The following is an 18,214-nucleotide window of genomic DNA, read 5'->3' as shown; positions in this document are numbered from 1 at the left end:
AACCTCTGATCAATCTCTGGCTGAACACTAAGCAATGCTGATATAGAGGTCACTCCCAGGCAGTCAAGCTTAAAAATAAAAACTAGGGGGAAAAACTGAGCAGAGACATCAGCAGCTACATACTGCATGGCAGACAGGCTTAACATATTTAGTCTCACCATAGAAGCTGGACAGAATGCATGGAGCAGCAATCTGAGGATTCTGAAGACTTAACAGTAGCAGGTGACTAGGGAGTAAGACCAAAATTCAAAGCACCATTAAAATGGCAGTGAGCTTACCAATTTTTCCTATCTGCTATCCCATGGTTAAACTAGAAGTGGGCACTAGGGTATTCAAAGAGAAATCTCCAGAGGAAATCCTCTACTTTTGGCATGAGAAATGGGAAAGGAAACTTCTAACAGTCTCATAATGTATGGAAATTCCCATTTTTTTCTTCTTTTCTCTGTACTCTCTTCCCTACCCCCAAACAATCCTGTAGTGGCAGAGTCCCTGGAAGCTCATGGAAACCAAACTCTGAGAGAGGGGACCCCTTCTTTCTGATCTGTGAAGTTATGGTCCCATGAGAGTGAAGACAATCACTGTTGCTTTACTGCTCTCTCTAATCCCCAAAGCTTGGCCCTGAACATGTGCACAGTGGTAGGTGTGCACAAGAGAGCAGAGTAACTAAAATCCCAGATGTCTGGCTGAGGAACGAAAAAAAAAAAAAAAAAGGAGTTACTGGGAATCAGAAAGTACTGGAAGTATTACAGGGAGGGAGGAACTGAGGAAAGTTATTTTTGAACTCCTGGATTTACTACTGAGCTGTGCATACATGAATCCAATCCTATTCAGCATGCCAAAGACATGAAAACTGAACTATCAGACAACTTCCCAAGGCTGAGACCCACTAGGAGACCCACATGTGGGATAGGTCCAAAGAGCACCACAGAGGCAACACAACTGAACTGACATTAGAACAACAGAACAGAACATAGAAGATAGGTTGGAACTCATAAGATAAAAATAACTGGGTCAATTACCTCCTATAACAAAAATGTCAATATTCTACATAGGGTTTAAAAAAGGCACCAGAGTCCCAGACTATTCAAAATGTCCAGGATAAAATTCAGTATGACTTGGCATACACAGAACCAGGACAATTTCAACTCATATGGGAAAAGATAACCAACAGATATTGATTCAAGGATGATACAGATGTTGGAATGATCTGACAAAGACTCTAAAGCAGCTATTAAACAAATGCTCAAATAGGTAACCGAACCCACTGACAAAATTGAAAATCTTAACAAAGAAATAGAGAAGAACATAAATGAAATTTTAGAACCAAAAAATATACAACAACCAAAACAAAAAAACATCAAAAAACCTCCTCGGATAAACTCAATAGCAGAAGGGAGATGACAAAAGAAAATTCAATTTTTTCCCAGTTTTACTGAGATATAAGTGACATACAGCACTGTATACATTTAAGGCATATAGCATAATGACTTGAATTGCATACATCATGAAATGATTACCACAATAAGTTTAGTGAACATCTATCATCTCATATAGATAGCAAGTAAAAGAAAAAAATTTTTTTCCTTGTTGTAAGAACTCAGATTTACGCTCAACAACTTTCATATATAACATACAGCAGTGTTAATTGTATTAATCATGTTGTACATTACATCCCTAGTACTTATTTATCTATTAACTGGAAGTTTGTACCTTTTGACCACCTTCGTCACCACACAGATACATTTTTATTGACTATATTTTTCATGCTGTACATTTCATCCCTGATTTTTCATGCTGTACATTTCATCCCTGTGACTCATTTATTTTGTAACTGGAAGTGTGTACTTCTTAATTTCCCTCACCTAGTTCACTCATTCCCCCCACCCCACCCCCAAAGTTCAATTTAAACAACAGAGAAATAAGACTGAAAAACAAACATGTACAGAAACTAAGGGACCTATAGGACAATATCAAAAACTCTAAAATCTGTGTCATCAAAGTCCCAGAAGGAGAGTAAAAAAAAGAACGTGATAAGAAAAAAAAATTGAAGAACTATTAGCTTAAAACTTGCTAAATTTGGCAAAGGACATAAATCCTCGTGTTCAAGAAGCTCAGTGAACTCAAAACAGAAATAAACACAAAGAAACGCATGCCTACATACACAATAACTGCTGAAAATGAAACAGAAAAATTGCTGAAAATTAAAGAGAAGAACATTTCTGAAAGCAACCAGAGAAAAACAATGCATTTTATACAGGAAAATAATGATTGAAATTTCTATGGATTTTTCATCACAAACCATGGAAGCTAGAAGGAAGTGGCATAATATTTTCAAAATGCTAAATGATATGTGTCAACCCAAAGTTCTGTGTAGAGCAAAAATATCCTTCAGGAATGAAGGTGTGGAAAAAAACATTCTCAGATGAAAAAAAGTTAAGAGAATTTGTCACCAGCAGATCTGTTCTAAAAGAGTAACACTAAAAGAAGATCTTCAAACAGAGGGAAATTATAAAAGTAGGAAATATGAAAGAGAAGAAATGAAGGAAGACCAACAGAAATGGTAGATATCAGGATAAATGTACTCTTTTGAGTTCTGAAACTCAAGCTAAAATGAAAATTATAACACCGTGTGATATAGTTTTGTAGATGGAATAAATGTAGATGGAATACATAAGACAATTATAAAGAAGGAAGAAATCTATATGGATGTAAGGTTTCTACATTCCTCTTGAAGTAGTAAAAGGCTGATTTTAAGTAGACTGAAAAGTTATAATCCCTAGAACAACCAGTTAAAAATGCACAAAGAAATAAAGAAAAAACATAATACATAAATTAAAATGGAATACTAAAAGTACATTCAAATAAACCAAATGAAGGTAAGAAAGGAGAAGGAATAAAAAACATAAACAGAAAACAGATTTAAAATATGGTAGACCAAAATGCAAACATACTCATCATTACATTCACTAAAAATGGTTTAAAAATAATTGAAAGACAGAGATTGACAGAACGGATTTTTTTTTTAATATGACCATAAACTGTCTGCAAGAAACTCACTTCAGGGACTTCCTAGGTGGCGCAGTGGGTAAGAATCTGCCTGCCAGTGCAGGGGACATGGGTTCAATCCCTGCCCCAGGAAGATACCATATGCCGCGGAGCAACTAAGCCAGTGCGCCACAACTATTAAAAAAAGAAAGAAAGAAAGAAAGAAACTCACTTCAAATATAATAATATAGGCAGGTTAAAACTAAAAGGATGAAAAAGATACACCACACAAACACTAACCAAAAGAAAGATGGAATGGATATTTAATATTAGACAAACTAGACATCAAAGCAAGCAAAAATAACCAAGAATAAAGAGGGATACTACATAATGATAAAAGAGTCAATTCACCAAGAAGACATAACAATGCTGTTATGTAACTACCAAAACAGCGTCAAAATACATGAGGCAAAAACTAACCGAACTGAAAGGAGAGACAAATCCACAATTACAGTTGGACTCTTCTACACTCTTCTCTCAGTCAACAAGAGAAGTAGCACACAACAAATGAGCAAGGACATAAAATAATTGAACAATAACATTCAAACATCTAGATCTAACTGACATTTATAGAAAACTACTAAACAACAACAAGGCATACATTATTTTCAAGTGCACATGTAACATTCACCTAAATAAACCATATCCTGGATCATAAAACAAACCTGAACAAATTGAAAGTAATCAAAACCACTGAAAATATATCCTCTGATCATAATGAAATTGAAGTACAAATTAGTAACAGAGATAATAAGAAAAATCTTGAAACACTTGGAAATTAAACAACACACTTCACCAAATAAACCATGGAACAAAGAGAAATGAGAAATGAGAAAGGAACAAAGAGAAATGAGAAAATATTTGGGACTGAAGAAAACCCTACATACAACATATCAAAACATAGAGGATCCTAGAGAACAAAGAATAAACCTTAATGTGTGAAAAAATTTTAAAATATTTAGGTCATAAGATCCCAGGATGGAATGCTTTTGTCAAAAAGTATAAAACTTTACAGCACAAAAATCAACTTTAATGTATGAAAATTTAAAAAAATCATTTAGGAGTTCAGGGGATCCCTGGATGGAACGCAGAATGTGACAAAAGAATTTTATCATATTACAAATGTATAAAGGAATCTCACATAAAGGAGTAGAGGAACAAGTACTGACCTATATAACTTTGGATATGAGTCGCACCTATAATATTAAAGGCAAAAGAAGCTATACATAAGCACTGCATTCTAGTTGATAAAGGTATTTCCCACTGGGGTATAAATTAACAAATCTGAAACCACTATACCTTATATTGACTTGAATAATTAAATAAGCAGACTGGGAGGTTATGGATAAACAAATGAAGAAGGCTATATAATCCATATGGTAATGGATTAGAGTTGGAGATATCAATAATGAATGCAAATGGACCTTAATATAGAAACAGATGGTTACATACAGAAATATTCATAGACATGGATATATATAAGTTAGCATGCATAAATATATTTCCTCATCTGTCAGCTAAAAGGGCCTAGAAGCAACCACACCCCAGTAGCAATGAGCACACCAAGCACCCAGATCTTGGTTTCTAATCTATTCGCCAATAAAATGAATTATGGTTCCTTGTGGAAATGGCGGCTTCTAGGAGCAGGAAATATACAAGATGAGCTTGGAGAATCTTCTGGTGTCCATGTAGGGGAGCAAAACTTTCCACCCCAAAATATCTCCTTGGCTTGTGGAGTATTTCAAGCTAAAAATAATCAAGGCCCAAATGACTTGGGAAGAAACTTTGATCTCCCTCTCACTGCCTAAAATAATTTAGATAGAGGACCTGTTTCTAGTATAGAGCTATCACCAGAGATATAGGGCTAGGTGTGGTGGGGTAAACTCTAGGCAGGGCTAAAGATCAGAGTCCACTCTGTGTCCCACTGTCTTTGCATGGCCCAGCAAATATGTGCTTTTCCATCTTCATGCGAATTGCCTTCCTCCCCTTTGAAGTACCCCAACATCTTCTTTTATTGTTAGCTAAAGACAGTATTTAAGGTGAGGGCTTCAGTCATTCTGGTGAGTTACTCAGTTTTCCTGGGTCTCCCCATGTATACATGTTATTAAACTTTTGTTTGATATTCTCCTATTGATTTGTTTCATGTTAATTTAATTCTTAGACCAGTGAGAAGAACCTAGAAAGACAGAGGAAAATTTCTTCCTCCCCAACACCAGTAAGTAAAGATGTGTTCAAAAACAAAATTCTTCAAAATAACTGACTGGTACTCCTCAAAACTTCAGGGTCATCAAAAACAAGGAAATTCTGAGAAACTGTTAAAGGTTTTTGGAGCCTAGGAGACACGACTGCTAAATATAATGTGGGTGTCCTAGATGTGATCCTGGGACAGAAAAAGGATATAAAGTAAAAACTAAGGAAATCAGAGTAAAATATGGACTTTAGTTAACAATCATGTATCAAGATTGGTTTATTAGTTGTGATAAATGTATCATACTAATGTATAAGATGTTAATAACGGGAAACTGGGTGCGAGATATACGGAAACTTTCTGTACTATCTTAATAATTTTTCTGTAAATCTAAAAATATCTCCCCAAAATTAAGCTTAATTTTTAAAAATCTTAGTAGATACAGCCAAAGTAGTGCTTATAAGGAAAATTTATAGCATTAAATGCTTGTATTACAAAAAGAAAGGTCTCACATCAAAATTCTAAGCTTCCATTTTAAGAAACCAGAAAAAGAGCAAAATAAATACAAGGCATGTAGAAGGAAGGAAATAATAAAGATAAGAGCAGAAATCAGTGAAATTTAAAATTGGAAAACAACAGAGACAATCAATAAAACCAAAAATGGATCTTTGAAAAGATCGATATAATTGATAAATCTCTATCAAGACTGACAAAGAAGAAAAAAAGAGAAGACACAAATTACAAATACCAGGAATTAAAGAGGTGATATCAAAGACATTAAAAATAATGAACAACTCTAAACACACAGATTCAGCAACGTACATGAAACGGACAAAGTTCTCAAAAACAAACTACCAAAACTCACCCAACAGGAAATCTATAACCTGCATAATCCTAAAACTACTATTCAAGAATTTGAATTTGCAGTTAAAAACCTCCAAAAAAAGTCTCTGAGCCCACATGGTTTCATTGGAAAATTCTTCTAGACGTTTAAAGAAGAAATACTAATTCAACACAAACTTTTTCAGAAAATAGAAAAAGAGGGAGGAGAATGCCTTCAAAAAATGCAGCGTAAGGACCTAGGTGAACTTGCTCTTAAGACAATGAAAATATGGGCAAAACAACTAAAACCAACCATTTCAGAACTCTGACAATTATCCAAAGACACAGAACATAATAAAAAATCACTTACCCAGGACAAACTACTAAGGTCTGTGACATTTTTAATTTGTGGCAATTCCCATCCCCCCTTTCTCCCCAGCTCAGTCTTGTGGTAGCCAAAAGCCAGCAGCACTGCAGACAATGGGGAAAACAGACCTCTTTTTGAGTTCCCTTAAAAACACCATCCCCAGAGCACAGTCAATATTTTGTCTGAATTTGCAACAACCTGGGAAAATCTCTATTCTTAGTGTGGTGGATATTTGATTTCACTCAGAGTTCAGCCAGGCATGGGTATGGGGGGTAGGGGAGGTAAGGGGCTACCTCCAGGGCATTACTGAAACAATAGGAAAGTGCTGGCAACAACTCAGATGCTTAAGGCTATGATTTCAGTTGGGGCAAATAAAAGCCTGGTCTAGAATTAAAAAAGAATGTTAGGACAACTAGACAACCATAGGAAACTTTGAAAACTTCTGACATATTCCTGGGAATGTAAATGTCTGCCATGCCAGGAAAGACCTGAAAAAGGAGAAGGAAGTAGTCACTCAATTCTGGCTGAACTTGAGTTCCTGGGCAAGCACGAAGTAAATTCAAAGGATGTCTTGCAAACTGAAGCCTGAAGATGTGCCTTCTCACAAAGATTTCCTTGGCAACAACAACCAGACAAGGTATTTAATAAAATCTTCTGACCACTAATTGTACTGGCTCAGGTGTAAACCCTAGCATAAAACCAGGCTTTAAAATTTTTTTAGAAATGTTTTAGTTAGCAAAGAACTCAATGGCTAGCAAAGAACTCAGGGAATACAGAATTAGTGAAGGAAAATCACTAAATAAACAGCAACAAGAAAATATAACCACAATAAGAAACAAACGAAATACAGCAACAACAAACCTTGGTGAGGAAGGGGGTGGAAGAATCTGATATAAGAGCTGTTATAATCTGTAACATCCAGTTTTCATCACAAAATTAAGAGACATAAAGAAACAGGAAAGTATGCCACATAAACAGAAAAGGAAAAAAAGGAGTTAAAAAAAAAATCCTGAAGGAGGCCTACATTTTGGACTTAGTAGTCAAAACCTTTAAAATCAGCTATTAAAAATGCATTCAAAATTAAGTAAACTATGCCTTAAAAATTAAAGTATGATAACAATATCTCACACCAAATAGAGAATACAAATAAAAAGATAGAAATTATTTTATTAAAAAAGAAATTCTGGAGTTGAAAGGTATAAAAACTGAAATACAAAATTCACTAGAGGGGCTCAATAATGGATTTGAGTGAGCAAAAGACAGAATCAGCCAACAAGAAGATCAGTTAATAGAGAAATCCACTCAGGAACAGAAAGAAGAAAGAATGGAATAAAATGAATAGAGCCTCAAAGACCTTGCAGAATACCATCAAGCATTACAAATATGCATAATGGGAGTTCCAAAAGGTAAAGAGAAAGGGGCAGAAAAAAATATCAATGAGATTCATACCTACACATATCATAATTAAAATGATGAAAGTCAGTGTTGTCTAGGTATGGATCTCATTGAGTTTATTCTAGAAAAATCTTTAAAAGAAGAGTAAACTAAACTCAAAGCAAGTAGAAAGAAGGAAATAATAAAGATTAGAGTGGAAATAAATGAAATAAAGAGGAGAAAAACAATAAACAGAATCAATGAAATCGAAATCAACAAAAAAAAAGATCAACAAAATTGACAAACCTTTTATTAGACTGACCAAGAAAAAAAAGAGAAAAGACTCAAAGTACTAAAATAAATAATGAAAGAGGGGGACATCACTACAAATCTTACAGAAATGAAAAGAGAATTCTATGAACATATAGTTATACGACAACAAATTGAGTAATTTAGACGAAAGGGTCAGATTTCTATAAAATTACAAACACTGACTCATAGAAAGAGAAAAATCTTAATAGACCTATAACAAGCAAGGAGACTTAATTAATAGTTCTAACATACAAAACCAAGACCCAGGGACTTCCTAGGTGGCGCAGTGGTTAAGAATCCACCTGCCAATGCAGGGGACATGGGTTCAACGCCTGCTCCAGGAAGATCCCACATGCTGTAGAGCAACTAAACCCGTGCACCGCAACTATTGAGCCTGTGTTCTAGAGCCCGTGAACCACAACTATTGAACCTCTGTGCCGCAAATACTGAAGCCCATGTGCCTAGAGTCTGTGTTCCACAAGGGAAGCCACTGCAACGAGGAGCCCCACTCGCTGCAACTAGAGAAAGCCTGTGTGCAGCAACAAAGACTCAATGCAACCAATAAATAAATAAATTTATTAAAACAAGGCCCAGATGGCCTTATTGTTTAATTCTACCAAACAATTAAGGAAATATTAACACTAAAACTTTATAAATCCTTCTAAAAAACAGGATACAAAAAATGACAAAAGTCTAGAATAGGAACTTCACCAAAGAGCATATATGGATAGCAAATACGCACAAGGGAAAAAGTGTTCAACATCACTAATCATTAGGGAAATGAAAATTAAAACCACCATGTAATACTACCACACACCTATTAGATTGGTTAAAATAAAGAATATCAATAACATCAAATGCTGAAGAGCATCCAGAGAAAACAGAAGTTTCATACATTGCTGAAGAGAATGGAAAATGATGCAGCTGCTTGGGAAAACAGTTTTGAAGTTTCTTAAAATTTTAAAATATACATACCATATGACTCAGCAATTTTACTTCTGAGTATTTTATCCAAGTGAACTGAAAAGCTGCACATGAATATTTACAGCAGCTTTATTTGTAAAACCCAACACTGAAACAACCCACATATCCTTCAACACAAATAGATAAGCTGTGGTACATCCATACCATGGAATATTACTCAGCAACAAAAAAGAACAAGCTATTATAACACAAAATAACTTAAAGAATTGCAAAGACAATGTTCTGAGTCAAAAAGGCTAATCTCAAAAGGCATGTTTTTACCATGAGATCCCATGGTTGATTAGAAAGAGGCAGTGCAGTGTAAGTGCCTGACAATTCGCTTTTTTGATTGTAATATAAGTAAGTGCCTGACATTAGGCTTTTGATTGCTGAGGTATACATTTCAAAGAAGTCCATCTCAAATAAACACACTGCCAGCTATACAACTAGATAAAGAGCCAGGCCACCCCACCCATGATATTTCCCTTTTAGAAAGCCCTGGTTGACCTAGATAACTGATCATTTGAGTGATCCTGCTTTTCCCTCCCTGTGTTTTAATTCCCACTCTCATGTTTTAAATTCACCAATAAAGAGTGAACCTGCAAAACCCTAGGTACCTGACCCTCAACCCAAATAAAGGAAGACCCCCAGGTCTGCTATTATATGCTCTTGCTCTCTAGTATGTACTCCTGTTTCCCACCTCCTGACCAAACCCCTTGCTATGTGGCCCCGCATGATGTGTACCTCCCAGGACCTGTGAATAATAAACCCTGTGTTTTCAAAGTTTCCCAGCCTTTTCCAGCTTCTAGGGGTTGCCTGCATTCCTTGGTTTGTGGCCCTTTCCTCCATCTTCAAAGCCAGAAATGCTGCATCTCTGACACTGCTTTCTTCCTCATATCTTTTCTCTGACCCTTTCTTCTGCCTCTCTCTTCTACTTTAGAGGACCCTTGTGATTACACTGGGTCCACTCAGATAATCCAGGATATCTCCCTATTTTAAAATGTTGATAAGCATCTTTAATTCCATCTACAACCTCAATTACCCTTTGCCATATAACTGACCATAGTCACAGGTTGCAGGGATTTGCACATGGACATCTTTGGCAGGGACCATTATTCTGCCTACCACAAATTCTGTTGAGATTTCACATATACCCTTAAAGTTCGCCCTCAACCCCCACCTTGACTATGCACGTGTAACCAAGGAAGTCTGACCTGATTAACAACTTCTTTATTAGTTAAGTAGAGACTGATCCTCTCTTTTTACAAAATCAAAGAAGCACATTTTTTCTAATAGTCTCATAATAAATAAAGATGTCTTACATCAGATAGAACATGACTTTACTTTTAAGATAATCTTGGTTAGCAACAAACTCCGCAACAAATTCCAAATGCTAGACCACTGACTACCAATATTTCAAAAACTTACTTTGGGGATTGAAATTGGGCTTCCAGGTATTTGTTTTCCAAATGAAAACATAACACTCATCTGCTTTCCAAAATCTATCACCTATCCTCATCATTATTTCATAAAAGAACATTCAGCACCAAAAAGGTAGAAAAGAATCTCAGAATAATGTATACACCTTTAAATCATCTTCGCTTAGTAAAAAATAAGTTTATCATTGTTATTTTTCTAATTTTGTTGATCTTTGACCAGTTTTTTAAAATCACTTTTAAGATTGACTTACCTGTAGCAACTGTGCCACTGTCCACATGTGTCAAGGACTGGGGACGGCTTCGAAGTTTGCTTTTGAAAGATCTTGGTCTACGTGGTGATGCAGGTGGTAGAGGAATCTCTGATGATTGGACTTTGCTATCTTTAATTGCCCGAAGGCGTTCATAGAGCTCCTGTAGCTCCTTATTCTGCTGGGTTTGAAGATTTACCACCTCCTGAATGTGTCTGAAGGAAAATCATGCAGAAAGCATTTTAACAGCACAGGCACCATACAGATGAGCCAAGGAACTCTACCAGTACAAGTAAAGTTTAACAAGGAATTTAGATTAAGAATGGGGAAATACAGAATACTGTCACAATTTTAAGATGTTCAATGCCTTCCTAAGGGCAACATTAAACTAATCGGACATAAAGAAAAAGCTCAGTAAATTGACAAGAACAAATTTCTAAAACTTTGATATAGTAAAAGATAATGTAAAAAATTAAAGTCTCATAGTACTGATAATATTAACCTTTCCTTTATTGTATGTTGCAAGTATAAACAGGAAAAAATTTGTAACATCTAGTAAAAGGTTAATATTCAGAATATATAAATAGCTCCTAAAAATCAATATACAAGTAGCCAACAAATATGAGATGATGCACAACCTTAGTATTAATTAGAACACAAAGTTTTAAAAATATATTTTATTCATCTGATTGGAATAAAATTAAAAGAATCAATAATATCCAGTGTAATGTTGTTAAAGACTGAGAAAACAGGCACTTTTATACATTTCTCTTTGGTGTGTAAAATGGTGTATTTACATTGGACGACAATTTTAAATGTACAAACCTTTTAACCCAGGAATTCCACTTTTAGGTATCTATCCTATAAAAATACTAACATAAGTACATAAAACTATAAGGATGTTCACTTCAACATTTTTTACATAAGCAAAATATGGGATAAAACTGAAATGCCCATTAAGAAGGGATTAAATAAACTTTAAATGGCTATATGCCATTCCAATTTATGGAATAAAGATTATTTGTGCAAATATGTATATGAAGAGGAGACAATGTTAAGTCAAAAAATTGTAGAGTAACATGTATATTGTGATCCCACTTTAAGAAAACTCAAAAACTATATATTTGTAAATGCATAGAAAAACGACAGGCAAGATATATACCAAATAGTTCAGTGGTCGCCTCTGAGAAATGAATTAGGGTATGAGAAATAGGAGACTGGTTTGTGTGCATTTTTATTGTTGTGATATTATGATTTATAAATCAAAAAGATATATTTGGTCTTTGTTTCTATCCCTGTAATTTCTTTCCTATGTGATAAGAGCTATGGGAGAATCTTTTGTTATAATATTTGGTCTTTTGTCCTCATATAGCTCTAGTTCCTGAAATAGTTCCAGAGCGATAAAGGTAAAAGGAGTGTCCCATCATTCAAAATAAGCCTCTCTGAAACACAAAGTGACTTTTGGATAGCCCCTAAGGATGGGTACTTCTAAGGCAGGGAAAGAGGCTGGAGGTTGAATTAATCACCATAGCCAATGATTTAATCAATTATGCCTATGTAATGAAGCTTCCATAAAAATCCGTGAACTACAGGGGTTCTGAGAGCTTCTAGGCTGGTGAAGACATGGAGGTGCTGGGAGAGTGGCACTCTTGAGAGGCCATGAAGTTCCATGCCCCTTCCCCTATATCTTGCCATCTGGCTGTTCTTGAGTTGTATCCTTTTATAATAAACCAATAATCTAGCAAGGAAACTGTTTTCCTGAGTTCTGTAAGCCACTCTAGTAAGTTAATCAAACCTGAGGAGGGGTTTGTGAGAACTTCTGATTTATAACAGGTTGGTCAGAAGCATAGGTAACACTACCTGGACTTGTGATAGTCATCTGAAGGGGGCAGTCTTGTGGGACTGAGCCCTTAGCCTGTGGGATCTGATGCTATCTTTGTAGTTTTCAATCATAAATTTTTTTCAATCATTAAAATGTCACTATCCCAGGGACTTCCCTGGTAGCACAGTGGTAAAGAACCTGCCTGCCAATGCGAGGGGGACACAGGTTCAAACCCTGGTCCAGGAAGATCCCACATGCCGTGGAACAACTAAGCCCGTGCGCTATGACTGTTGAGCCTGCACTCTAGAGCCCACAAGCCACAACTACTGAGCCCACATGCCACAACTACTGAAGCCCATGTTCCCAGAGCCCTGCTCCTCAACAAGAGAGGCCACCACATGAGAAGCCCGCACACCACAATGAAGAGTAGCCCCTGCTCGCCACAACTAGAGAAGGCCCGTCTGCAGCAATGAAGACCCAATGCAGCCAAGAAAATTAATTAATTTAAAAAAAGTCACCTATCCCAAATTAGCTACCAATCAAATACTTAGTTCTATAAAACCCAAGGCAATCAGATTTGTGACAAAAGAGAAGCAGTCCTTACTTTTCTCGTAATCTTTGAAGCTCCACCTTTAAGTCCTCATCCTCTATTTCTGACTCATCATCACTGCTCATTGGGGAAGATGGTGAATAGAAGAGTGAACTCTGTGTCTGAACATAGGCTTTTTCGTCACAGAGTGGTAAGCACTTTTCTCTCTCTGAACCAGTCTTTGTCACTGATTTCCCTCTACCAGCAAGAGTGGCTGAAAATTCACTATCAGAGCGAGGTTGTTTCCCAGCAGTAAGTCTCTCTCTCTCTTTAAGCAACAGTTCAGATCCAGATTGCATGCTACTTCTTGTGGCTGAATTTGCTTCGAATTCCTTTTCTGGGGTCATCAAAGATACATCAGTCTTACAAGCTGTACTGAAAGATAAGAAGTTGTCAGCTTGCTTGGGAATTCTTTTATCTTCTTTGAAGGTTTCCTGAAGAGCTTGTAACTTCTGAGAAGAAAGTGAAGTTTGTGGATTGTGTGTGGCAGGTTCCATTTCTACCAACTGAGATTTTGTTGTTTCAGTAAAGGCTAGAGCTTCTTCACTAGACTGGCTTGTCATTTTATTGAATGCTGGTATGTGCTCTATTCCAAAAGATGTCACTTTCAGTGACTGCTGCTGAGGAACTGTAATCACCTGAAATACAAAAAGACAAAGGTGGCTGGCTCTGCCTAACCAAAGAGTAAACCCACAAAGAAATCCAGTATCAATATATGATACAGACAATTGGATGGTCTTCTCTTCTGTGATGTACAAACATTTATAATACCAAAACTTAAAAATCCCATCTATACTCGCCACATTCAAAGCTTTTCAATTGGGCCCTTTGTCAAGAGAGTTGGTTTCATATTGCTCAAATAAAATTCCACAATTAAAAAACATTCCATATGTACACCTAAAACTAATACAATATTGTAAATCATCTATACTTCAATTAAAAATAAAATTAAAAAAAAAATTTTAATTGCCAAGATTCTAAAGAACATGAAATTAGATTTATAAAAAAGATGACCCAACCACCCACCAAGAAATGATGACCCATTTCTTTTTTTTTTTAATTAATTAATTTATTTTACTGGTTGTGTTGGGTCTTTTCTGCTGTGCGTGGGCTTTCTTTAGTTGCGGTGAGTGGGGGCTACTCTTCGTTGTAGTGTGCAGGCTCCTCATTGCCATGGCTTCTCTTGTTGCGGAACACAGGCTCTAGGCGCGTGGGCTTCAGTAGTTGTGGCACATGGGCTCAGTAGTTGTGGCTCATGGGCTCTAAAGCGCAGGCTCAACAGTTGTGGCACACGGGCTTAGTTGCTCCGTGGCATGTGGGATCTTCCTGGAGCAGGGCTCGAACCCGTGTCCCCTGCATTGGCAGGCGGATTCTTAACCACTGCACCACCTAGGAAGCCCTGATGACCCATTTCTGTGCTCTCTTCCTCATTTCTTTAGACTCACCTTTAATGGATGGCTACAGAAGGTGAGGATGCATATAAGAGAAAAAAAATTAAATATGATAATGATCTACATTTAAAATAATTACCATCTACAGACCTAGATCTTCAATGCTGTTACCTTTTATATTGCCCTTATAGATAGTGATTCAACCAAAGACACAAACCTGGAACCGACCCCGCTGAAATGATCCACTCATGGCTTTACATCTACTCAAAGCCCCAGCTGTGGACTCTCCTGTCAGAGGAATGGGGTCAGGAGCAACCGGTGATCTCATATCTTCTGTTTCCACTGCAAGTTTTGCCAAATTGTAAGCAGAAAGGAGAAAATTGTTTGTTAAGCCTCCATTTGTTTACATTACCAAAAATGAAGAAAAGTAGAAAAAGCTTAACTCCTGCTAGACAATTAAAAAAGTGTTAATGTAATAAGCAACATTGTAGAAGTCCCTAACTCTAAATCAGACGTTGCAAGATTTATCCCGAGACTTAGTATCTATATGAAATGAATACTTTAAAAACAAATTAATTACAAAAGGAAAAAAAAATGGCAATGATGTAATGGGACATGTCACATACATGGGCTATGTGGAAAAAGTGACAAGACTTGTGTATGAACAACAACAAAAAGAAACAGAAGTAAATGAAAAATGATGTTACCTAGTCTATGTCCCTGACTGTAAGCACACTACCTTGACGGACTTTTGATCTCTTGAAAAAGCTGGTTGACTGCCGTAGCCTGTATGCCCAGCTTTTTAATTTGCGAGTCCAGGATTTCTTGCTAATAGGATTTTTGAGACTAGGACAAGTAAAGCTTAGGCCAAAATATCCACCTCCTGTCTGCAGATGAATGGCTCCACCGCTTGACACAGCAGCAGGATAGGCCTCTGGATCCCCTGGAAGTGAAGCATCTGGGGACATCTCCTAATGGAGACAAAAAGAGGAAAAACCAAAATGGTAATAATTTAGGTGAGGTGGAGCAGTTGTTTATACCATGGGAGTTTACTGTATGGATTAATCAGTAATCAAAACCAGAATGCTATGTATACTTATATTAATAATATCATTATCAGACTAAACCTGAAGTATTCAACTTATAGGAATTAAGAATTCCCTTCTTTAAAAATATTATTTAGACTTCAGATAAATAAAACAGCAGAATATTAAACTCCCACCCTAGAATATTTTTTATTATAGCAACTTTGAAAACTGAAAATTAAAATATGAAGGAAATAACCCTCATATACACCAATTTACTAAAAAAGGTTACTTAAACCCTATGATCTTAAAATGGAAATTTTCATTTATGCGTATATTATTTAAGAGAGTTAAAGATGACTGACACACATGATAAACATAGAAAAACAAGATATCTAGGCATTTAAATTTATAGAAATATATTACCATATCAAGTTTCTTACATTATGTAATCACACAGAAACTTACAATGGACCTCAAAATTATTTCAAATTCAAACTCTAAAACTTGTTAACATCAGGCCACAGCTGGCTATAAAATCACCCGTCCCTCTTTTTGTCCTCCCATCCCTCCCATCAAAAACCAGAAATAACTGCTGTATTCTGAGTACTTTAAAAATAAATTCCTTATAATAACTAATATAAAAAAAATACACAGCCAGAAATACTTTGGGAAACATGAGAATGGCCCCTACTAATTTAGAAAACTAAAAGAGTATTTAAAAGTTCAAAGAATAAGATTCAGCATTTGTCTGAAGGAAGAGAGACTAAGCAGCACTAAGTAAGCTGCAGTTTGGGGTAAGCATTATTAACACCTAGGGTCTGGACAGAACGCTTACAAAGCTATACACATCCCCAGAAAGCATGCTGAAATTCAGCCACAACATTATACTTGAGCCTTACATAATATTGCTTTTTATTTCCATACCTTCAATCCTGTTTACTTTGCTTTTTTAACATTAGGATTTAGTAGTCATAGGGGTGTGTGTGTGTGTGTGTGTGGGCATGCACGTGCACTGTCATAGATGGCTAGGTTAATTTCAGAGGACTATAAGAGATTTTTCTGGGGTGAAGTTGTATAGCACTTTTAGAAGACAGAGAAGAATTAGTACTGACCTTCATTTTCAAGGGTGTTCTTTCTTGTATAAAGGTCAGTGCATTTTCTTAGAAAATTTTTGAGTTCTGAAACTGAAATCTTCATCAAAATGTGCAAGAAATCATTTAACATTTCTGTACCTTATTTTTCTTCATCTCTAAAATTAAAGCATTTAACAACTTAAGGGTCTACCTAATAGGGATGACATAAAAGTGAAATGATGCCATGTACGTGAGAAAGTGTTTTCTGAAGGAATAAAAACATGTTCAAGAATGCTATGGTAATATTACATTTCAATTCTATAACACACATATAATGTGTATGTGTGTGTTTGTATGTGTGTGTTTGTATATACCCAACTTCTTCCAGTTCAATGATGAATTCGGATCATGTTTGTGAATCACTTCTTAGCATAAATTAAACTAAAATTTAAAAAATTTTTTTTTATTTTTTAAATAAGTAATTCATTATGTATTGGAATACTGTGTGTATTGTTTTAAAATTGTTTAAAATATTGTGAAACGACAATACATACTTGTAGAGAACTACTCCAAATAAAGGGGGAAATAAGCTAAAAAAAACAAAGCTATACATGATCTGTCTCCTATCTGTCACCTCAGCATCATCTTATAACACTCTCCTACTTACTGGCCTTCTTTTGGTTCCTGGAACAGGTCTCTACCTGTGAATGTCACATACAAATCCTTCCCTGACCACCCTATATAAAGGAATTCCTCAGTCTTCCTATCATAGGCTTTTATTTATTTGTTTAAGATCTATCATCCCCAATAGAATGTGAGCTCCACAAAAACAGAGATGTTGACTTATTCACTGCTCAGTAGATATTCACTGAATGGAAGAGTAAACTGGTTGGGGCACCTTCTCACCTCACCTCCACCACAAATAAAAGACAGCAGAGGCATCTGCTCCGAAATAAGAGTGGCAAGAGAAAAATGTTTGTGCCCAAGAAAAAGGTCAGTAATGTAGGAAAGAGACAAGATCCAGGAGTAAGGGGAAGCCCTGCTAACTTTGAAGACTAACTATTGAACCTCCCTCTGGGCAGCATTAGAGACAAGTTGCAATACCCAGTGCCAGGAAGTATGTCCCATGCTTTTCTCACAATTACTGGAGTAAAGCTATAGTAATTATATACAGCATTTACAAACAGACAAACAGGGAATCTTATGGGGGAAAAAAGAGAAACTGAGTACACAATAAAGAATCACCAACACTTTTGGGAAATCACCACATTAGACCATCTCGACTTAATTGATATTTATAGGACAATCCACCCAAAAACTACAGAATGCACTTTCTTCTCAAGTGCACACGGAACATTCTCCAGGATAGATCACATCTTGGGTCACAAAACAAGCCTCTGTGAATTCAAAAAAATTGAAATCGTATCAAGCATCTTCTCTGACCACAATGCCATGAGACTAGATATCAATTACAGGAAAAAAACTGCAAAAAATACAACCACATGGAGACTAAACAATATGCTATTAAACAACCAAGAAATCACTAAAGAAAT

The 18,214-nt window shown here is 36.1% G+C and overlaps 1 protein-coding gene across 1 annotated transcript in view; it reads right to left on the bottom strand.

Moving 5' to 3' along the window:
- WNK3 (WNK lysine deficient protein kinase 3) overlaps positions 1-18,214 on the bottom strand; it is a 182,932-nt gene that overhangs the window by 10,906 nt on the left and 153,812 nt on the right. The window contains exons 18-21 of the mRNA XM_057718521.1: positions 15,441-15,531; positions 14,778-14,902; positions 13,185-13,807; positions 10,762-10,973 (exon numbers count right to left, since the gene is read on the bottom strand). Coding sequence (XP_057574504.1) covers positions 10,762-10,973; positions 13,185-13,807; positions 14,778-14,902; positions 15,441-15,531 — 1,051 coding nt within the window. The remainder of the gene's footprint in view (positions 1-10,761; positions 10,974-13,184; positions 13,808-14,777; positions 14,903-15,440; positions 15,532-18,214) is intronic.

Source organism: Hippopotamus amphibius, chromosome X (genome assembly GCF_030028045.1).
Source record: "Hippopotamus amphibius kiboko isolate mHipAmp2 chromosome X, mHipAmp2.hap2, whole genome shotgun sequence".
Taxonomy (NCBI): Eukaryota; Metazoa; Chordata; class Mammalia; order Artiodactyla; family Hippopotamidae; genus Hippopotamus; species Hippopotamus amphibius.
Note: the sequence above shows the minus strand (reverse complement) of the source record. Positions and strands in the feature narration are given on the sequence as shown.